This window comes from Cetorhinus maximus, chromosome 5 (genome assembly GCF_964194155.1).
Source record: "Cetorhinus maximus chromosome 5, sCetMax3.hap1.1, whole genome shotgun sequence".
Taxonomy (NCBI): Eukaryota; Metazoa; Chordata; class Chondrichthyes; order Lamniformes; family Cetorhinidae; genus Cetorhinus; species Cetorhinus maximus.
In genome coordinates, this window is record NC_135883.1 from 109,914,100 (window position 1) to 109,937,820 (window position 23,721).

Sequence of the window (23,721 nt, forward strand, 5' to 3'; positions counted from 1 at the left end):
AGTTGAGTCTGTAGTTTAGAAGAATGAGGTGATCTTATTAAAACATATAAGATTCTGAGGGGAGTTGAGGGGATGCCAAGAGGGTGGTGGGAGATGCTAAAACTCGGGGACACCATTTAAAAATAAGGGGTTTCCCGTTTAAGATGGAGATACGGAGATTTTTTTTCTCTCAGAGGCTCATTAGTCTGTGGATTCTTTTCTCCAAAGAGCAGTGGAGGCAGGGCGGTTGAATATTTTTAAGGCTGAGTTAGATAGATTCTGAATTAACAAGGGAGTCAAAGGTATAGGGGGTAGACAGGAAAGTATTGAGGCCACAATCCAATCAGTCTTATCAAATGGCGGAGCAGGCTGCAGGGGCCAAATGGCCTACTCCTGCTTCTAATTCGTTTGTTCATATGTATGTTTGTCTGACACTGTGGCTACAAGAGCAGGCCAGAGGCTGGAACTTCTGCAGTGAGTAACTCACCTCTGGACTCCCCAGAACCTATTCACCATCTACAAGGCACAAGTCAGGAGTGCAGGAGTGCAATGGAATACGTTCCTCTTGCCTGGATGAGTGCAGCTCCAATAACAATCAGGAAGTTTGACACTATCCAGGACAAAACCGCTTGATCGGCATCCTTTCCACTACCGTAAGTGCCAAGCAATGTCCATTTCCAACATGAAAAAATCTAATCATCTCCTCTTGCCATTCAGTTGTTTTACCATTGGCGAATCCCCACTATCAGTATCCTAGAGGTCACCATTGATCAGAAACTTAACTGGACTAGCCACATAATACTCTAGCTACAAGATCTGGTCAGAGGTTTGGTGTTCTGTGATGAGTGACTCACCTGACCCCACAAAGCCTGTCCACCATCTGTAAGGCAAAAGTCAGGAGCATGATGGAATTCTCTTCACTTGCTTGGAAGTATACAACTCCAACAACACAAAAAGCTCAACACCATCCAGGACAAAGCAGTAGGTTGATTCACGCTCCATTTACCACTGTAAAACATTCACTCTCTCCACACCAGCATATTACAAGATCCACTGCAGCTACTCACGGCTTCTTCAACAACACATCCCAAAATTGCAGCCTCTACCACCTAGATAGACAAGAGCATGAGGCACATGGGAACACCACACATGCAAGTTCTCCTCCAAGTTGCACACCATCTTGACTTGGAAATATATTCATCGTCACAGGGTCAAAATCTTGGAACTCCCTACCTAGCAGGGCAGTATGTCAGCTGTTGCTCAGTTCACAGGAACACAGAATTGTTACGGTGTAGGAGGCCATTTGTGTTTGCACCGGCTCTCTGAACATTTTAACTTAGTGCCAATCTCCTGCTTTTTCCCCGTAACCCTGCACATTGTTTCTATTTAAATAATCATCGAATTCTCTCTTGAATGCCTCAATTGAACCTGCCTCCGCCACACTTCCAAGCAGTGCATTCCAAACCCTAACTACTTGCTGTGTAAAAATGTTTTTTCTCACCTCGTGTTTGCTTCTTTTGCAACATCTAGATCATTTACATATATCAGGAAAAGCAAGGGTCCCAGTGCCGAACCCCTAGAGAACTCCACTACAAATCTTATTCTAGCCTGAAAAATACCCATTAACCTTAACCCTCTGTTTCCTATCCCGCAGCCAATTTTGTATCCACGTTGCTACTGTCCCTTTTGTTCCATGACCTATAACTTTCCTCACAAGTCTGTTGTGTAGCACTGTATTGAATGCCTTTTGGAAGTCCATATACACCACATCAATGGCCTTGCCCTCAGCAACCATCTCTGTTACCTCTTCAACAAACTCCAGCAAGTTAGTTAGGCACAATTTTCCTTTACATGATTACTCTTCCGAATCAATCCACATTTTTCCACGTGACTGTTAATTCTATCCCAAATAATTATTTCTCGAAGTTTTCCCACCAGTGAAGTTAAACTGGCTGGTCTTTACTTTACTTAGATTAGTTTAAATGTAATAAAGCTAACCTCTTTCTTTGTTAAAGTCAAGAAAACCTGTCCAATTGATTCTTTTATGATCACAGTGCATAAACAGTTTAATACTCACTGAATTGGCAAGTATATCATTTTCAAACAAAAAAAACCTGCTGTCGTCAAACAAGGGAAGGGAAGAGAGGGAGCCTTTCGATCCTTTCTCACCTGGTCATAACAATATTAACAATATGATAATATCAGTACAATATGAATGACAGAGTTTTTAACTGCCTTGCTCTTCTATTTTGCAAAGGAGTTTTGTAATAGCAGAATTTAATGCAATTACCTTAGTTTCTTCAATCCGCATGGCATCCAACAAATAGTGAAGCAATTCTTGGCTGTCCTGCTGCTGGAACCCCCTGAAACGTGGTGCTCTGTTGGGCAGAGAAGTAAAGTATAACAACCAAATCAAGCAGAATAGGAAAATTCATGGTACTACAGCATGACTCTAATTCTGTTACACTGTTTCACCTTTGAATCATCGCTTACATCTGAAGACTTACTGAGTATTCATTTCTCGTGTCCAATGCCAACGGATTTCAAACAGTATTTAAAATTATGCAATCTGAAAAATACAGAACTATCAAAAAATCTTCAATTTTGTTTTAAATCGATACTAAATACATGGAAGGGCATGAGGCAATATGTAAGTGTCTTCTTGAAAGATTGGTGGATAATGTCCATCCACAACAGCCTGGGCAGCTTTCCAGCACCACCCCACGCCTCCCACTACAACTAGAAGCAATCTCAATTTACAGCTGCCCACTGGTGGTGAAACATTAAATAGTTGCTGGTCAACTTCCTCTACATTCAGAGAAATGCCTGATAAAATTCAGGCAATAGGTGAACAGATGTTAGTCTCATATCTGCTGCAAAAGTTGCCTGATTCCTGGGTGCTTCTTTCCAACCAGTACAATTTGGAGGCTTCGCCTTAGTAGGCAAGGACTTAGTAGACAGTAAGATTTCAACTGCTTTAATTAACATTACTTATTAAAATTAAATGCTCAAAATTTGCTATAAGGCTGGATTGCCCTCTACAAATCAGTAGCTGCTCATTGCCACATGAAACTCAGTCAGGATTTGAAGATTCAAACAATAATTTATATTAATTTAGCACCTTAAATGTACAAGGAGCTTCATAGGAGTATTACAAAGCAAAATTTGACACTGAACCACATTCAGAGCTGTTAGGGCAGGGGAGTAAAAGCTTGATTTACAAGTAAGGTTTTAAGGAGCATCTCAACGTAGCAAAAAAAGGTAGGGAGGTGGAGAGCTTTAGGGAAGGAATTTCATAGCTGAGGGCTTTGGCAGAGTGAAGGTATGTCCACTAATGGTGGAGCAATTAAAATTGGGGCAGCTCAAGCATAAATGTTGGAGGATTGTGGGCCTTGAGGAGAATGCAGGAATAAGAAGGGGAGAGTCCATGAAGGGGTTTGAAAACAAGGATGTGAGTTTTAAAAATTGAGGCACTGCTTCAGTGACAACATAAATCAGTAAGCACAAGGGTAATGAGTGAACAGGGCTTGGGGAGAATTAGGACACAGCAGCAAGTTTTGGATGACTTCAAGTTTATGGAAGGTAGAAACATGGGAGGCTGGCCAGGAGTGCGTTGGGATAGTCAAGTCCAGAGTTAACAAAAGCAGATGAGCTGATGTAGGGGCAGAGTTGGGTGATGTAATGGAGGGGAAAATATGCAGTCTTATAGCCTTGGAATCACTGTGGGCATACAAATAGCAACAATATTTTTTCTTTTATTTTTGCACCAATTCCCACTTTGGAGAAGGCATTCTTGAAGCATATTGCAATGCTTATGACATATTCATTATACATAGAGTCATAGGCTGGTGATAGCACAGGGGGCTATTTGACCTGTTGTATCCATGTTGACTCTCTGTAAAAGCAACTCAGAGAGGCTTTCTTCCACAAAGCCTTGCAAATTTTCTCCCTTCAGGTGCTTATTCAATTAACTTTTAAAAACCACATTTGAACCTGCCTCTACCACGCTCTTAGGCAGTGCAATCTATATCCCACCCACTTGCATAAAAAGGCTTTTCCTCATGTCGTGTTCATTTTTTTGCCACGTGTTTCATTAAGATTCATCATGACTTCCTTCCTCTTGTATTCTTTATAACCAATTTCTGAATGTGCCTAGCCACATTCAATGATTTATGCACATATACCCTCCATGTCCCTATGTTGCTGCACCAGCTTTAAAATTGCAACCTTTATTTTGTATTGCCTTTCCTCATTCTTCTGACCAAAACGCTTCACTTCACACTTCTCGGCATTAAATTTCATCTGCCAAGTCTTCCCATTTCACCAGCCTGTCCGTGTCCTCTTGAAGTCTATCACTATCCTTCTCATTGTTCACATTACTTCCAAGTTTAGGGTCATCTGCAAATTTTGAAATTGTGTCCTATACACCTAAGTCTAAGTCATTGATATACACCAAGGAAAGCAGCGATCTTAATGCTGATGCCTGGTGAACCCCACTGTATACCTTCTTCCAGAGTGAAAACAGCCATTTACCACTACTGTTTGTTGCCACTCATGCAGAAGTGGTGGTGTAGTGGTAATGTCACTGGACTAGTAATCCAGAGGCCCAGGCTATGCTCTGGGGACACGAGTTCAAATCCCACACGGTAGCAGTTAAATGCAACTAATAAATCTGGAATTAAAAAAGGCTAGTCTAATGGTGACCACAAAACCATTGCCACAAAAACCCATCTGGTTCACTAATGCCCTTTAGGAATCGCTATGAAGTCTAAAAGGCGGATCAACCTAGCCACTGGAAACGATAATGGCATATTGACCCTGCAAAGCCCTCCTTACTAACATCTGGGACCTGTGTCAGAATAGGGAGAGTTGTCCCACAGACCAGTCAAGCAACAGCCTGACATTGTCTGTAAGGCATGATTCCACGAGAATGACCATCATCATCCCTGGGAGTCCTGGGCAGGCCGGACCAACCAAAGGTGGCAGCACAGTGGAATACAGTCAGGGAAGATTTGCCCTGGGAGTCCTCAACATTTTCTCCAGTCCCCATGAAGTTTCATGGCATCAGGTCAAACATGGGCAAGGAAACCTCCTGCTGATTATCATCAGCCATTCATCAGCTGATGAATCAGTGCTTCTCTGTGTTGAACACCAATTGGAAAAAGGTGGCATATACTCTGGGTGGGGGTCTTCAATATCCATTACCAAGAGTGGCTCGGTAGCCACAAAACCATTGACTAACTACTGACTGAGCTGGCTGAGTCCAAAAGGACAGAGCTGCTAGCTATGGGTCTGTGGCAGGTGGTGAGAGAATCAGTAAGAGGGAAACACCTACTTGAAGTCGTCCTCACCATCTATAACATGGCTGGTAGGAATGACCATGGCACAGTCCCTGTGGAGACAAACTCCTGCCTCCATGTTGAGGATAACCTCCACTGTGCTGTGTAGCACTACCACCATGCTAGATGGGAGAGATTTCAAACAGATCTAGCAACTCAAAACTGGGCACCCATGAGATGTTGTGGGCCATCAACAGCAACACAATTGCATACAGCCACAACCTGTAATCTCATGGCCTGGCATATTCCCCACTCTACCATGACCATAAAACTGGGGAATCAACCCTGGTTCAATAAGGAGTGAAGGAGGGCATGTCAGGAGCAGCACCAGGCATACCTGAAAATAAGGTGTCAATCTGGTGAAGCTACAACACAGGACTACTTGCGTGTCAAACAGTAGAAGCAGCATGTGATAGACAGGGCTAAGTGATCCCATAACCAACGGATCAAAACTAAGCTCTGCAGTCCTGCCGTATCCAGTCATGAAAGGTGGTGGATAATTAAACAACTCACTGGAGGAGGAGATTCCACAAATATCCCTCTCCTGAATGGTGGTGGAGCCCAGCACATTAGTGCAAAAGATAAGACTGAAGCCATTGCAACCATCTTCAGCCAGAAGCGCCAGGTGGATGATCCATCTCAGCCGCATCTCGAGGTCCCCAGCGTCACAGGTGCCGGTCTTCAGCCAATTTGATTCACTCCACGTGATGTCAAGAAACGGCTGAAGGCACTGGATACTGCAAAGTTGATGGGACCTGACAACATAGGCAATAGTACTGAAGATTATGCTTGAGAAATAGCCATGCCTCTAGCCAAACTCATCCAATAAAGCTGGAACACTGGCATCTACCCAGCAATGTGTAAAATTTCCCAGGTATGTCCTATCCACTAAAAGCAGGACAAATCAACCCAGTCAGTCAATCAACCCGCCCCATCAGTCTACTCTCGATCATCAGTAAGGGTCATTAACAGTGCTATTAAGCTGCACTTAGTCAGCAATAACCTGCTCACTGATGTTCAGTTTGGATTCCACCAGAGTCACTCAGCCTTAACCTCAAAACTAGCCTTGGGCCAAACATGGACAAAAGAGCTGAACTCAAGAGGTGAGGTGAGAGTGATATCAAGGCAGCATTTGACAGAGCGTGGCATCAAGGAGCTCTGGCAAAACTGAAGTTAATGGCAGTCAGGGGAAAACTCTCCCCTGATTGGTGCCATACCTAACACAAAGAAAGATGGTTGTGGTTGTTGGAGGTCAAACATCTCAGCCCCAGGACATCACTGCAGGGTAGTGTCCTAGGCACAACCATCTTCAGCTGCTTCATCCTTACATCATAAGGTCAGAAGTGGGGATGCTTGTGGGTGATTGCACAATGTTCAGCACCATTCACAACTCCTCAGATACTGAAACAGGCCGTGTCTATATGCAACAAGACCCGGCCAATATTCAGGCTTGGCTGAGAAGTGGCAAGTAACATTCCCACCACATGTGCCAGGCAATGACCATCTCCAACAAGAGAGAATCTAACCATCACCCTTTGGCATTCAATGGCATTACCATCGCTGAATCCCCTACTATTAACATCCTGGGGGATTACCATTGACCAGAAACTGAACTGGACTAGCCATATAAATACTGTGGCTGCAACAGCAGATCACAGGCTGGGAATGCTGCGGAGAGTAACTCACCTCCTGACTCCCCAAAGCATGTCCACTATCTATAAGGCAAAAGTCAGGAGTTTGATGGAATACTCCCCACTTGCCTGGATGAGTGCAGCTCCAACAACACTCAAGAAGCTTGACACATCCGGGACAAGGCAGCTCGCTTGATTGGCACCCCACCCACAAACTTTCACTCCCTCCACCACCAACGCACAGTGGAAGCAGTATGTACCATCTACAAGATGTACTGTAGGAACTCACCAAGGCTCCTTAGACAGCGCCTTCCAAATCAACGATCACTACCATCTCAAAGGGCAAGGGCAGCAAGCAGATGAGAACACCACTGCCTGGAAGTTCTCCTCTAAGCCCTCTCACCATTCTGACTTGGAAACATATTGCCATTCCTTCACTGTTGCTGGGTCAAAATCCTGGAACTGTCCCTAACAGCACTGTGGGTATACCTATACCACATGGACTGCAGCGATTCAGGAAGGCAGCTCACCACCACCACCTTCTCAAGGGCAATTAAAGATGAGCAATAAATGCGGACCTAGCCAGCAACACCCACACACCATGAACAAATTAAAAAGGTAACTCATTCTTGACTCTCAAAGTCTGCTCACCATCTACAAGACTCAAGTCACTAACGTGATGGAATATTCTCCGCATGCCTGGATGAGTGCAGATCCAACGACACTCAATAAGCTCAACAACATCTAGGACAAAGCAGCCTGCTTGATTGACACCCCATCCACCACATTCTTCAACATTCCCACCCTCCATCACCAATGCACAGTGCCAGCAGTGTGTACCATCTACAAGACGCACTGCAGCAACTCACCAAGGCTCCTGAGACAGCACCTTCCAAACCCGCCACCTGCAAGTTCTCAAGGCCACACACCATCCTGACTTGAAACTATATCACCGTTTCCTTCACTGTCGCTGGGTCAAAATCCTGGAACTCCCTTCTTAACATCACTATGGGTGTTCCTACAACACATAAACTTCAGCGACACAATAAGGCAGCACCTTCTCAAGGGCAATTAGGGATGGGACAATAAATGCTGCCCTAGTCAGCGATGCCCACATCTCATGAAAGAATGAAAAAAAACCTCAGCCAACTTTGTATCCATGCTACCCACTGTTCCTCTTAGTCCATGGCCTCAAATTGTCTGACAAATCTGTCATATATGACTTCATCAAACATCTTTTGGTAATCAATATACAGAACATAACCTGCATTAGCCTCACAAACCATATTTGTTACCTCATCAAAAAACTTAATCAAGTTAGCCTTTAACGAATGTGCTGGTTTCCTTAATTAATCCATCCTTGTCCAAGCGATGTTAATTTTATCCCATTTTATAGTTTCTAACAGCTTTCCGAGCAATGAGGTTACCCTGACAAGCTATAGTTGTTGGTTTATCCTTGCACTCTTTTATGAAAAATGGCTAACATTTTTAATTCTCCAGTCCTCTGACTCTATATCTCCCTTATCTAAGGAGGATCAGAAGATTATGGCCAGTACCTCCTCAATTTCTGCTCTTCTCTCAGCATTTTCTGATGCATTCTAACCGGTCCAGGTGACTTATCAACTTTTAAGTACAGCCAGCCTTTCTAATACCTCCACTTTATCAATTTTTAACCCATCCAGTGTCTCAATTATTTCCTCCTTCACTATGACTTTGGTGATATACTCATTCAGTACTGTCATCCAAGCATCAATCCCCTTTTGGACCCTAATCAGCCAAATTCCTCCTCTTATTGCCTTTTTACATGTCTATAGGAGACTTCTAGATTCCCTTTTCTGTTGGCTGCCAGTCTCTTCTCATACTGTCCCTTTGCCTCTCTTATTTCCTTTTTCACTGCCCCTCTGAACTTTCCATTTTCAGCCTGGTCCTTTAACTTTAATTATTCTAATACAAACTGGGATGGCATTAGTGTAAAGAGCAGAGAGGGAGAATTTTTTTGATCAGTTACATTTCTGACCTGATTAGGATTGAGGCGTTGCTGGATCTGATTATTTGCATTATCAACCTGACTTCTGTCATATGTGCCCTTTTTGCTTCACCTTACTCTCTATCTCTTTCATCATCCAAGGAATTCTGGCTTTGTCCTAACTTTCCCCTCATGGGAATATATCTGTACTGCACTCAAACCATTGGCCATTGTTCCATTACAGGTTTGACTACCAATCTTTCATTCCAATTTATCTGATAATGATCTGGTCTCACCACACTGAAACTGTCACTCCTCCAATTAAGTATTTTTATTCTAGATTGCTCTTTGTCTTTTTCCATAGCTAATCTAAATCTCATGATTACTGTTCCCTAAATGTTCCCCGGCTGACACTTGATTCATCTTATTCCCTAAATCCAGCAATGCCTCCTTACTCATTAGGTGGGAAATGTATTGGTAAGAAGATTCTCCTGAACATACTTCAGAAATTCTTCTCCCTCTCTACCCTTCATGCTATCGCTATCCCATTTTATATTAGGATAATTAAAATTTCCCACTATCACAACTTTACAGTGCTTGCACCTCACTGTAATTTCCCTGCAAATTTACTCCCCTATATTTTTCCATTTGTTCGTGGTCTGTAGAATACACCCAGTGGTGCAACGGTACACTATTGTTGCTTAACCAAATAGATTCTGTCCTTGAGCCCTCCGGGACATCAATCTGCAACACTTTACTCCTACACTTTCAAGTACTATAAAAATTTTATCACCAAGATATCTTCACTGCTTTCCTTTCTCAGCCTCTGCACCAATCATCCTTAGTGATTTCAACTTCCATCTCAACTCATGTTCTCTCTCCTCTGAGTCCGCTACCCTCATCATTGCTAAATCTCTCACTTCATGTAAACTCTCCAACCCATATTCACAGCTACTCCCTTGCCATCTCATGTAGTCTTGCTAGTCCCACTGTATCTACTACAAATAAGGCCATCTCTGATCACTTTCTCATATCACTCACCACCCACATCCTTGCCCCAACCCTACCTCTTTATGTCCCTTGAAAAACTATCCACTAATTCATTACAACTACAGTTTCAAAATCACAATTATCTAGCCTTTGGCCCTCTGTTCATCACAACACTGGTGCTACTGATTTACTCAACTGCACCCTCACCTCCACTTTTGATGTCTGAGTCCCCAATATTGGTGACGTAGTGGTAATGCCAGTGGCCCAGGCTAATGTTCTGGGAACATGGATTCAAATCCCACCATAGCAGCTGATGGAAACTAAATTCAATTAATAAATCTAGAATATAAAGCTACTGTCGTTAATGGTCACCATGACAACTATCACCAATTGTTGTAAAACCTATCCGGTTCACTAACACCCTTTAGGGAAGGAAACCTGTCATCCTAACCTCCACAGGCCTACATGTGACTTCAGAGCCCAACAATGTGATTGACTCTTAACTGCCCTCTAAAATAGCCTAGCAAAACACTCAGTTCAAGGACAATTGGGGATGGCAACAAATGCTGGCCTTGCCAGTGACGCCCACATCCCATGAAAGAATATATTAAAAACTGGCTTTTCCGCCGGTTGATGGCCTCATCACCGCTTCATTAAGACCAATGGACGCTGACTTGAAAGAATATGGCTGACAACTGGTTGAGCCATCCATTGCCAGGTCTGGCTGGACCACTTAAAATACAATTGGGTCCTGTTCTCCTCTCCTAAAACTGTTTGCTGTACCAGGGTAATAGCAGAATGCAAAGGTAAACCTAGTTTCTTTTCTCTACTGCAAACAGTCTTTAACTTTTCTCGCCTGTCTCCTCCACTGCCAACAGTGTGAGATTACGCCAGTCTGTTCGCAACTTTGGTATCACATTTGATCCCGAGATGGATTTCTGACCTCTTATTCGTCTTATTTCACCTCTATAACATCGCTCAACTTTATTCCAGTCTCAGCTCATCTGCTGCTGAAACCCTCATTCATGCCTTCGTTAGGCTTGACTATTCCTCGCTGATCTCCCACATTCTACCCTCTGTCAACTTGAGGTCGTCCAAAACTCTGCAGCCTGTGCTCAGGCCAAGGCTAAGAAATTGTATGGGAGCTTAAAAATGCAAGGGCACATTCCAAGTTGAAGGTGAGAAACCAGTAAATCATCCCCAAGAGAATATAAAGAGAGAGACATTTTCTGTAATCCAGATACCCATCGAAACTCGAAACTGTCTAAGGAAGAGACATTGAAAATGCAAAGTACTGGATATTGAAACAAAGACTGTCACAGACAGACCCACCTTTGGAACTATACATTAGGTGAAGTATTTCAAGGTAAGGCTCCCAAACACTAGAGAGAGATTGCAAGTGACATTGGCGGTGTCCAGAAAACCTTCAGAAGTGGAAACAAGCTCAGGACTGCTCACTCTTTCCCTCACTCTTTCAGAACAAGCGTGTCGCCCAGTTTGAGAAGCCAACTCTACAAGAAACCTACCAATGAAACAAGATCTTGCAATAATTGCGACATCTTCTGCGCCTGACCGCATCCAAGAAACCAGCTAACTAAATCGGCCGCAATGTTTAAAATCTATGCTTCAATGACAATCAAAGGACACTTAACCACATATTCTTTTACCGTTTTTTTATTGGAATCTAACTCCCTTATTTTGATATGTGTGCATGTACATGTGCGCATGTTCGTGCCCTAATGATTGCGTGAGTGCCGAACACTTGACATTGCGTTTTGATTATTTTTCTCAGGTTTAGGGGTTAATACATTTACCCTTTCTTTGACTCAAGAAAACCCTGTTTGATGGCTCCTTACTGCTGACAGCTTAAATAGTTAAATAGTCTGATTTGGAAAAGCCATATCCTCATAAAAAGAAACATAAACCTTTGTTGAGACCAACCAAGGAGGTTGAATCAAGGAGAGCCAGTTCACCCCTTCTCATCTGATCCTAACACCTGTTTCTCAGACCCCGCCTAAAACTTTACTATTTCCTACGCTATTGCTATCATTTCTTCCAATCCTTCATGTTTATTCTTCCTAATAATACATCCAAGTTCCCATCACCCTGCCAAGTAAGGTTTAAACTCTCCCCAATAGCACGAGCAAACCACACCACAAAGACATTGTTTTTAAAAAAAAATCATTAATTGGATATGGGCGCCTCTGGCTACGCCAGCATTAATAGCCCATCCCCAATTCCCTTGAGAAGGTGGTGGTAAGCTGCATTCTTGAGCCACTGCAGTCCATGTGGTGTAGGTGCACCCACAGTGCTGTTAGGGAGGGAGTTCCAGGATTTTGGCTCAGCAACAGTGAAGGAACGGCGATATATTTCCAAGTCAGGATGGTGTAAGTATTGGAGGGGAACTTCCAGGTGGTGGTATTTCCATCTGTCTGCTGCCCTTGCCATTCTAGATGCTAGTGGTTATGGGTTTAGAAGGTGCTGTCTAAGGAGGCTTGGTGTGTTCCTACAGTGCATCTTGTAGCTGTTACATACTGCTGCTACTGTGCATCAGTGGTGGAGGGAGTGAATGTTTGTGGATGGGGTGCCAATCAAGCGGGCTGCTTTGTCCTGGATGGTGTCAAGCTTCTTGAATGTTCTTGGATCTGCACTCATCCAGGCAAGTGGAGAGTATTCCTTCACAATCCAGATTGGTGCTTGTACATGATGAACAGGCTTTTGGGAGTTAGGAGGTGAGTTACTTACTGCAGGGTTCTGAGCCACTGATCTGCTCTTGCAGCCACAGTATTGATATGGACAGTCCAGTTCAGTTCCTAGTCAATGGTAACCACCAGGATGATGATAGTGAGGGATTCAGCAATGGTAATGCCATTGAGTGTCAAGGGGCAATGGTTAGATTCTCACTTGCTGGAGATGGTCATTGCCTGGCACTTGTGTGGCGTGAATGTTACTTGCCACTTGTCAGCCCAAGCCTGGGTATTGTAGAGGTCTTGCTGCATTTGGACATGGACTGCTTCAGTATCTGAAGAGTCGCAAATGGTGTTGAACATTGTGCAATCATCAGGAGCATTCCCACTTCTGACCTTATGATGGAAGGAAGATCATTGATGAAACAGCTGAAGGTAGTTGGGCTTAGGACACTAGCCTGAGGAACTCCTGCAGTGATGTCTTGGAACGGAGATGATTGACCTCCAACAACCACAAACATCTTCCTTTGTGCTAGGGATGACTCCAACCAGCGGAGAGCTTTCCCCATTGACTCCAGTTTTATTAGGGCTCCTTGATGCCACACTCGGTCAAAAGCGGCCTTGATGTCAAGGACAGTCACTCTCACCTCACCAATTGAGTTCAGCACTTATGTCCATGTTTGAACCAAGGCTGTAATGAGGTCAGGAACTAAGTGGCTCAGGCAGAACCCGAGCTGAGCTTCAGTGAGCAGGTTATTGCTAAGCAAGTGCCGCTTGAGAACGTTACTGATGACCCCTTCCATTGCTTTACTGATGATCAAGAGTAAACTGATGGGGCGGTAATTGGCCAGTTTCAACTTGTCCTGCTTTTTGTGTGCAGGGTATGCCTGGGCAATTTTCCATCTAGCCGGGTAGATACCAGTGTTGTAGCTGTACTGGAAGAGTTTGGCTAGGACCTAGGGATGTTCTGGAGCACAAGTCTTCAGTACTATTGCCGGAATACTATCCGGGCCCATAGCCTTTGCATTATACAATACCTTCAGCTGTTTCTTGATATCATGTGGGGTGAATAGAATTGGCTGAATACTGGCATCTCTGTTTCTGGAGACCTCCAGAGGAGGCCGAGATGGACCATCCACTCAGTACTTCTGGCTGAAGATTGTTGCAAATGCTTTAGCCTTATCTTTTGCCGATGTGCTGGGTTCCCCCATCATTGAGGATGGCGATATTTATGAAACCTCCTCCTCCATGAGTTGTTTAACTGTCCACCACCATTTATGACTGGATGTGGCAGAACTGCAGAGCTTAGATCTGATCCATTGGTTGTAGAACCTCTTAGTTCTCTCTATCACTTGCTGCTTATGCTGTTTGGCACACAAGTAGTCCTGTGTGTAGCTTCACCAGGTTGACACCTCAGGCAGAATTTTCCCAGATTTGCACTAAGTAGGTAGCAGGTGGGTAAAATGGAGTCCCACCCGCCAACGAAAATGGCGGGTTTTCACCCCATATTGTTCTGAGCCTACCTCATTATTTATTCACTCCGACGAAACACGCCGTTTCCATGGCAGACGGGCTCTCATTCTCCCGCCTGCCATCACCCCACTGTTGCAACACGTCAGCCGCCAGGACAGCACTCATCGCCACCAGCTCACCAGTGCTGCCTGGGAGACATGGTCAGCAAAGGAAAAAAAGACTGCTGCCCCTGCTTCAACGACGGGTCCCTCGAGCGACTTATGGATGCCGCGGAGGCCCACCGGGATGTGCTCTACCCCCAGTCTGGCCACAGGATGGGCAAAGTCACCAGCCGGCTTGCGAGGCGGAGGCAGTGATGGTCAGGGCAAATGGCCTGCAGAGGAGGACAGCCACCTAGTGCCGCAAAAGGATGAGTGATCTCCTCCATTCCGCCAGTGTAGATCACTCTTTTTATCACTCCCAACTCACACACTCACAAACCATCACACATCCACAGTGCCCTCACTCACTGCCAGTGCAAGGAGCATCACCATTATTTCTTTCCTCAAGTATGGCACCCAGAACTGAACGCAGTACTGCAGATGGGGCCTAACTAGTATCTTATTCATGACCTCCTTACTCTTGTACTCAATTCCCCTATTAATAAAGCCTAAGATACTATTTGCTTTATTAACTGCTCTCTCAACATGCCCTGCCATCTTCAATGACCCATGTACATATACACCAAGGTTCCTCTGTTCCTGCACCTCATTTCGAGTCTCTCCCTTTATTTTATACTGTTGCACCATATCTTTCCTGCCAAAATGAATCATCTCACACTTCTCTGTGCTGAACTTCATCTGCTAGTTGTCTGCCCAATCCACCAACATGTCTATGTCCTTTTGAAGTTCAAGGCTAGCCCCATCACAGCTAACAACATTTCCAATCTTCGTATTATCTGCAACTTTTGAAATCATGCCCTGCACACCACAGTCTAGGTCATTGATATATATCAGGAAGGGCAAGGGTCCTAATACTGACCCCTGAGGAACTCCACTACAAACCTTCCTCCAATCTGAAAACCAATCATTTATCACTACTCTCTGTTTCCTGTCACTCAGCCAATTTCTTATCCCAGTGCCAAGTGCAACATCTCCGCAAGATCTATCACTGAGAAAGACAAGACCAGTTCCCAAAAGTTGTGGGAACTCCATCATCTCCAAGTCACATTGACCTGGACATACATTGATGCTACTTTGCAGTTACTCGGTCAATATCCTAGAATTCCCACTCTGGTGAGTGTGCCACCTCCATAAAGGCTGCAGTGATACACTTATGACTGCGTTTTAGTGTTGAACAACGCATTTTTTCTTAAAGCAATAAGAATAGTAACATTTCAAACCACTGTAAATTAACTGTATGTTTGTGAACTTTAAAATTCCACATTAGGAAAATTCCATAGAACTCTTACTATTTGAAAGTCCTTTCATCATGAAATACATAGTTATCTGACAGTTAAGTATATACACTCTCTTCTCCTTGAAAACTTGCTGCAAGCAAGATCATTGCTGTAGCTGAGGACTCTAGGATGGTTGGTTGAATGCAACATTCACAGATGTGCTGACATATGGAAGCCAGTGCCAAAGCACCACAACCTGTTGTACAGTGCCAGCAGTATCATGACAGAACAGGTCGAACTGCTGTTAGTAGCAGAAACTGTCTCAAATGTGAAGGTATTGTTTTAAAAAGGCCATTTGCATTTTCCTGTTATGAAAATTAAAAGTGGCTCAAAAATTGCAATGCCGAGCCTTAATATTCAGTTTCAAGCCATCAACCGTTTTCTCTGAAAAGCAGCGCAAAATCAATTATGGTTCACTGAAACAAATGCCACTATTTGAGAGTAGAATTTAGCATGCTGTCAATTTCACTCAACACCTGAGTTTGCACTGTAATACTTGCTAAGTAAGCAAAGGGTTTGTTCTTTTAGGAAGCCAGAGAATACACAATACAGCACAGGAGAAGGATATTCTCCATCATTGCTGTTCAGCTATTAAACTTGCAGAATGTGCACATAAATTGGCAAATGAATTTCAACATAGATAAATGTGAGCTATTACATTTTGACAAGAAAAATGCAGTTGGATATTATTTAGAAAATAAGAATCTAAATGGGGCAAAGGAGCAAGGGAATGTGGAGGTGCTATTACAGAAATTGCCAACACTTGCACCACAGGTTAACAAGGTCATTCAAAAAAAAGCAAACCAGGCTAATTTCCAGAGGGGTACAATTGAAAAGTAGGGGAGGTTATGCTAAACTTGTATTGAACCTTGGTCACACCAGACTTGAAGTACCGCATACAATTTTGGTTGCTATATTATATAGCGCACTGGAGAGGGGGCAAAAAGGATTTATGAGGATGATACAATAAATTACGGGGGTGTATCTAACAAGAGACGATGAACAAGCTCTCTTTTCTCATGAAAAGAGGGCAGAGGGGTGGCTTAATATTAAGGAAGGTATGGTAGAGCAGACAACTAATGCTTCCACTCATGAAAAAGAGCAAAGCTAGAGACCATTGATATAAGATAGTCACTGAGAAATCCAAAAGGGAATTCAGAAAAAACTTCTTCACCGGTGGGTGGTGAGAATCTGGAACTTACTACCAAAAAAAAAGCGGCTGAAGCAAATAGTACTTAGCATTTAAGGGGAAGCTAGATAAGTGTATGGGGGAGAAGGGAATAGAGGGTTCATAGAGTTAGATAAGGAATGACAGGAAAAGGCTTGAGTGGAGCATAAACTGGTTGAGCCGAATGGCCTGTTCCTGCACTATATATCCTATGTAACCCCACCCCCTCACACTCCATACCATTTGCCTATCCAATCCTTATTAAGAATTTACTCATTTCCTGTTAAATGTATTTTTTAAATTCTTTTTTGTCTGTATCATAGCAGATAAATATTCATCCATTTGTGTCAAAGTCACAAATGATATCCTATGTGATTGTGATAAAGGTAAACTATTCCTCATCATCCACAGGGCATGGGGACGGTCAACAAAATGCAGGATGAAAGAGGCGAGACCCCCAGCAGAGGATCAACATGCAGAGGGCCATAAGCAAGAACCAGTGCATCGTGAGGCTCAGCCTGTTATGGCAGATCACTGCTGACATTTGCATCCTCGTGGTGAAAGACTGCCTTCCCAGTGGATCAGGACACCCATTGCCAGTGGCTGGCAAAGTGTCTGTCACTGGAGGCCTACCCTCACCTGCATCTCACAACACGTGCCTGACTTTTGAAAAGTTGTGTGATCTCTTATTCCGCAAGGAAATAAAGCAAGGAGGTAGGATTGTTAGGGCTGGTTTGTGCTCAGATGAGCATCAGACAACATTTTTGTATGGTGACTATGAGGCATGGGTACAGAGGGTAGGCTGAGGGTCATTGAGAGTGCTGGCTGCTCAGATGGGCACGAGGTGCCTGCAGAGAGAATCAATGTGGTTGTAAGGGGTTTTGACCTGAGACGCAGTGCGCATGAAAATGACATACAACTCAGAGTTTGGTGGTTGGCACCTGACAGTGTCATGCCACTAACCTGTCAAGCCCTCCTGCTGTCCTGGATCCTCCTTATTCACTATTCCCAGGTTAAAAGGATACACACATTGTGAGATGCAGGTGAGGGTAGGCCTCCAGTGATAGACAATAAGAGATCACACAACTTTTCAAGAGTCAGGCACGTGCTGTTCACTTCCTCAGCCACTTCCAACCATCCCTGCTTAGTTGAAGAAGGTGCCCTCTCTCTGTCTTCTGCCCTTAGGAAAGTTCACCTCGCTGCAGCCTGTCAGTTCCTTCAAGTTTCTCCTCATCTCAATCCTATATGGCCTACCCCGTATTCTGAGATTGTGACCCTTTGTTCTAGACCCCTCAGCCAGGGGAAATGCCGGCCCTGCATCCAGTCTGCCCAGTCATGTCAGGATTTTCTACATTTCAATGAGATCCCTTCTCATTCTTCTAAACTCCAGCGAATACAGGCCTAGTTGGCCCAATCTCTCCTCAAATGACAATACTGCCATCCCAGAAACCAGTCTGTAAAATCTAAGAATCTTAGATGAGTTGCTCTAAAGTTAAAGTAACAGTGAATATCGAGTGAGTTCTGGATCTCAAGGGAGGTATCAAGTTGTCAGCAGTCTACTGGAGAGGGAATTGAAGGGGGCAGGTCCTAAAGGGAAAGGAGAAAAGTCCCAAAGGACTTTTAAGTTATGTCAAAGGGCAAGGACAGGAATCTGGAACAAGATCCTGTTCAGTAAGGTTAAAATAAGGAGTAGGGGAAAAGGCTCTGAATTAAAGAAAGAAAGCTGCGGGGAGCAGAATCAAGGCAAAGTGGGTTTGTGAGAAGCCAAAAGATCCGAGCAGACAGCCAAAAATTTGATGACTCCTTACTGCAGGCCTGTGAAGCAGTGATGTTCTGTTGGCATGGCTGAGCGTCTGAGAGAGAGTGTGTGGAAGGCAAAGCTTGAATGCACATGGCGATCCAAGGGAAAGGAACATCAGGAGGTGAGGTTGAAACCCTGGAGGTGGATCCTTGTGGAAGATGACCAAGTGAAAATGTTGTTTGGGGAAAGATTCCAAAGCGAGTTCTTCGAGTGTTGAGATTGGGAACTCCCTTGTGAAAGGCAAAGGGCAGAATCATCCCAGATTTGCACTAAGTGCGGCAGTGGGTGGGGAAAACAACGTTTTACCGATCTAACTAGCACAATGGCAGCTTCTCACGCCATATCATCCCAAACCCGCCACATTAATTATGCATTTCTGGGAAACATGCTGTTTTGATGGCGGTCGGGCTCTCATTCACCTGCCATGCCATCACCTCGCCGCTTCATCACGCCAGGCGCTGCATTTAAAGTGCAGCTGCACGCACATCTCTTTGTGCTTCCTGCCAGGACTGCTGCACAGAAGACAGGATGGCCCTGAAAAGCAAAAAGACTGCAGCCCCCTGGTTTGGTGACATGTCCCTCAAGTGCCTTTTGGACACCGTGGAGGCCCGCCTATATGTCCTCTACCCCCGCTCTGGCTGTAGGAGGGGCAGCAGCATCACGAATCCAGCAGGGGAGGCGATGGCAGCAGTGGTCAGCACCAAAGCCCTGCAAAAGCCACCCAGTGCTACAGGGTGAATGGTCTCATCCATTCCGGCAGGGTAAGTCACTCCCCTCATCACTCTCAACTCACACTCACAAAACCATCACACATCCACAAGGGATCTCATACCTCAAGGGCCAACACCACTAACTCTCACACACACACATATCCTCTGGAGCTCACGTCTTCATTCTGTCTATGGCTCCGCTCACCACACATTCTACAGTGCCATGTGTCCTGCTCAGGCTCTCTCCATCTGTTTCCATGCAGGAGAAGCCTGTTCAGAAGGAAGAGGTCCCAGACAGGGGGGGTGAAGTAGCCCACAATAGACCCCTCACTCACTTTGAGGACCGTGCCATCGCGCTGACTGGTGAGGACATGGTACGTGCCTGTGATGAGGTTGGTGGCGAACGCCCCTGTGAGAATCCTGCATCACATCATCCCTGTCTCAATACAAATGTGAGTACTCTCTCTCCTGCTTTTGAATGTGCTGCCCTGCACTAATATCTCTACTTTGGTTCACAGGGATCTCTGCCAAGTGACTGACACCCTCAGCCAGCCAGCCCCTCCACTCCATCCAGGTCTTTATCTCTAGCCAAGAGGGCAACTCCTCCATTGAATAGCTGGAAATAAGTAGCTTGAAAGACTCATCACAGTGCTTACTCATGCCCTCCACCAGTGCAGAGACGTGCACGTCAGTGGGGCCTAGATCTAGAGCAGGCTCAGATTCACAATCTGGTGGTAACTGCACGGACATGTGTCCCCAGCAGGAGGAGGCAGGTTCACCCAAGCTCTCTGGCACTCGGAGGACTGCTGGGGAAGAGACATCTGTGAGGTCCGAGTCATATGACAAACCTCTGGATTTGGCCTTCCAACACATCCTGGAGGGTCGGCAGAAGGCATGGGAACATCACATAGAGCTGTTGGAAGCCCTCAACAGAGTGGCTCGCGAGTCAGTGGAGTGTGTCTGCCTGCTCTCTGATGAAGCGATGCCCACATGTGTGTTTGGGATGGCAGACGCCATAGAGACCCTTGTCCAGCAGAATGCGGAGATGCGTGCAGACCTACACTCCATCGCAGGAGCCATGGGCGAGTTCCTGCAATGGCAATGGGAAAGAGAAACAGGGCACCTTGATGTCCCTCCAGGTGCTCCTTCCCCAAAGAAGTCAGGCTGGGGCCCCCGGGCATCTGAAGGGAGGAGGAGTGGCGGCTGGACACCCCCGCGTCATCCACTCAGGTATCTCAGAGGCTGTCCTCACCCTCCGAGTTTCCTTTGCCTGAGGCCCTCAATCTCATCCTCTGTCACTGCAGATGGAGCAGCTGGCCAACGAGTGATTCTGGAGGGAGAAGTGTGTGTGTTTGTGGCAGGGCCTTTTGGAGCACTCTCCCATGCAAGAGGATCCTTCCGTATCACACTCACCTCAATGTCCTCAACATTTTCAATACTGCCTGCTGGGGTTCGCTTTCAGTTGACCATCTGAGCTGACCTGCATCTCTGCCCATCCACTGATCACATTCCCATGCAGCACCTGATCTCACCTTCCATGACTCTCGTTTCACATTCGTTTTAGACAGCATGGTGGTGGTTCAGTTTTCTCATTCACTCCCCTGTCCTTTCCCCTCCCCCAGTCACCATTTCCTTTCCCCCAGCACTGTTGCCACCCTCCGGCATCACCTTTCACCTTCCTTCTGTGACCGACCAGCCACAACCCATTTCCCCTGGGGATGTCCAGGTGAACATGCAGTTCTTTCCTTCCCAATAATCCCACCCCCATCCACATTCACCTCCCTGACCTCCATGCCCACCCTCAATTTGTGCCCCAGGAGGCAGTCACGGTCTCGGTCTCATCAGAGCCCTCCCTTGCACGTTCACCTGGACATCCCTCGGAAACCCTTCCCCCAACCCTGGACACTCTCTCCCTTCCCATCCCCCCCGGCACATCTTCCTCTCCCAAACACAGCTTGACCTTCTGCTCCATCCCCTCAATCGTCATCCGTTGTGAGCAGACCGTCAACAGTGGCTTTCCAAACTTCTGTGGGCTGCTTCGCAGCAGAGCCACGTCCATGAGAATCCACCCAGCATGCTTCGAACGTTTTTCCAGTGTGCCGTTGCTGTCAGGCTCCAGTATCTTCTGCTCCTCGATGTCATGATGTGAGCAAGGCCCTGGCGGTAAGTCCCGACTTCTGCACTTCTCACTTGTGGAAACATGTTCTGCACCGGTGTGTTTTCCCGCCATGGGCGGACAATCCAGCGGGGGGGAATGATTTTTGGCGGGCTGGCCTTATAGTGATATGCAGATGTATTACAATAAGGTTCCCGACATCCGATGGCGGGAAACGTGGCCCGCCATTGACAGGCTGAGTGGACGATAGCAAACTGGTTTCACGACGCCGTGAAACCAATTTTTGACCTCGCCATATTGTTTGTTCACTCTGCCGAACACACCCAGCACCAGCGGGCACGGAAAATGCCACCCAGAGTTTCTGAGAGATCGATTGGCTCATAGTGTGAGGAGTGTCAGGGAGAGTTGATGAGAGATCCGTAGCATCTGCTTTGGGTGGCATCAGTCACTTGATCTTGAAGTGTGGTGTGCCCTACCACAGATCACCTATTGGTTTACATGGACTGTATACATAATGTGAACATTAGAGCATAAGATAGATTTTTTGTAACTTGTGCTATTCTTATGAATCTGTATTTATCTATAACGATATGGTTGTGGGTGAAGGAGTCGTGTAACATAGTTAATCTTTTTTCTTGTTTAATGAATGTTTTATTCTTTTGTTAAAAGTACATCAGTAGATACTGTGACTCTGTTCAGTAGCCACCCTCCACCTTTCTAAACAAAAAATAAAAGTTAGGATCTATCAAGCCAGGTTCCACCCAGAGATTGGACTTCTCCAGTAGTATCAGCTGGGATCATAACAGTAGTTACTTGTAATCTCTTCCAACATATGCTAATGGCAAGTAGTAGGAGGGGCGAAAGATTCCTGGCTGGCCAAGCGATGGAAAGAAAATTGGAACCTCTACCATCACGATTCATAGATCTGGACTACAACATGCATGTAAAGTGTATGTTGCCATATCAGGCTGGCTCAGTTGCAGGACGGTTGGTATGCATCAGATTGGTGCCAACAGCACGGGGTTCAACATTTCATATTTGTTTGAAGTACCTCATTAGCTGTGAAAGATGCCATATAAAAGTATTTATTTTATTTTTTTTCTTTCTCTTTGCTCTTTCTTGAATTGAACTCCCATGGCCATGAAGCCAGCAGGTGCAAAGCTGCCTCATGCCTGCCTCTGCACTGATTAGTGGAAGCTGATGTTTCCATTGAATTTCTCTGAACATTAAAAATTAACCCACTCTTAAGCAGAATACTGTGTGTAGAAGTCATTTGTTTCTGGCTACTGTACTATGGGTAGCAAGCAGTAGAACTCAGATCTGTCAGGTATACGAAGAGTTACTGGTATCTATTTTATTTATCGAATGCAAATCCCCAAAGCAAAGCAAAACTTCATTTGCTGAGTTTAAGGTGTTTAGTCTGCCACTTAGTCTGTAGAGGGGACACTACAGCTTTGTTTAATGTATCTCCACAAGTGCATAAGTGTTTTGTATAGAGGCCTCAGCGGTGGAAGTTGGGTGCACAGGGGCTCTGGCCTGTCCTGAACCTTGGTACCTTGGTTTAGCAAGGACCACTCTTGCCATGGTAGCTCAAAGCCTGCCATTCGACAGATAGGCTTTGTCACAAGGAACTTGTAAGTGACTTCCCGTGTTTCCCATTCCTTGCTCTAAAGAATATCTGCTGGTATCTCTTGCTCAGGAAGGTTGCTCCATATGAGGCACCGAGATGGAAGATGGGTAGTCAGTGGGTAGAAAAGTCATAATGGAGCAGTATGTGAAATGCAGTATGAATGGTTTTAAACAGCATGTGGGTTTTCGTCAGTCGGTGATGTTTGCAAGGACAGGAAGCCAGAGGAGGGGTGTTGAGTGGAGAGTTCCAGTTATGATGTGCATTGTTGCGTTCAACTGAGTGTTGACGGAATACTGCAGCACATGGCATCTCATGCTGAATCCTTCCAAAACCATATCCAGTGTAGTCCATCTCCACAATGCCAGTGCCAAAAAGAATGACATGTCTAAACGGATAGCCACAGACAAAAGCATGTTTCTAAACCAACATTCTTGGGAATAACTCTAGATAGGACCAGATGCTCTGGGAACATCTGAAGAAAACAGCAGCAAAGATCAAAATCAGAAACAATCTGCTAACCAAACTTGCTGTATTCATGTGTGGCGCTTACTACAACACTTTGGACCTTAGCACTTGTCCTATTATACTCCGTATCAAAGTACTGTGCACCTGTCTGGCAAAGGTCATCACTCACACACACTGTGTGGACACTCAACTGAACGCAACAATGTCTATCATTACTGCAACTATTATACCATATAATATACAATATATGTAATATATACCGTATAATAGCATCCCTGAATTCATGTATGGACTAATTTCACAGAACATGAAATACCGAAACATAAAA

At 45.1% G+C, this 23,721-nt stretch overlaps 1 protein-coding gene across 8 annotated transcripts in view; it reads right to left on the bottom strand.

Annotated features, from left to right (window-relative positions):
• usp45 (ubiquitin specific peptidase 45) overlaps positions 1–23,721 on the bottom strand; it is a 191,370-nt gene that overhangs the window by 52,450 nt on the left and 115,199 nt on the right. For all 8 annotated transcript variants that reach the window (XR_013576634.1, XM_078542307.1, XM_078542308.1 and 5 more), the window contains one exon: positions 2,270–2,357. Coding sequence is in view for 7 of the 8 variants with exons in the window: in XM_078542307.1 (XP_078398433.1) it covers positions 2,270–2,357 (88 nt within the window). In the remaining variant the exon portion in view is untranslated. The remainder of the gene's footprint in view (positions 1–2,269; positions 2,358–23,721) is intronic.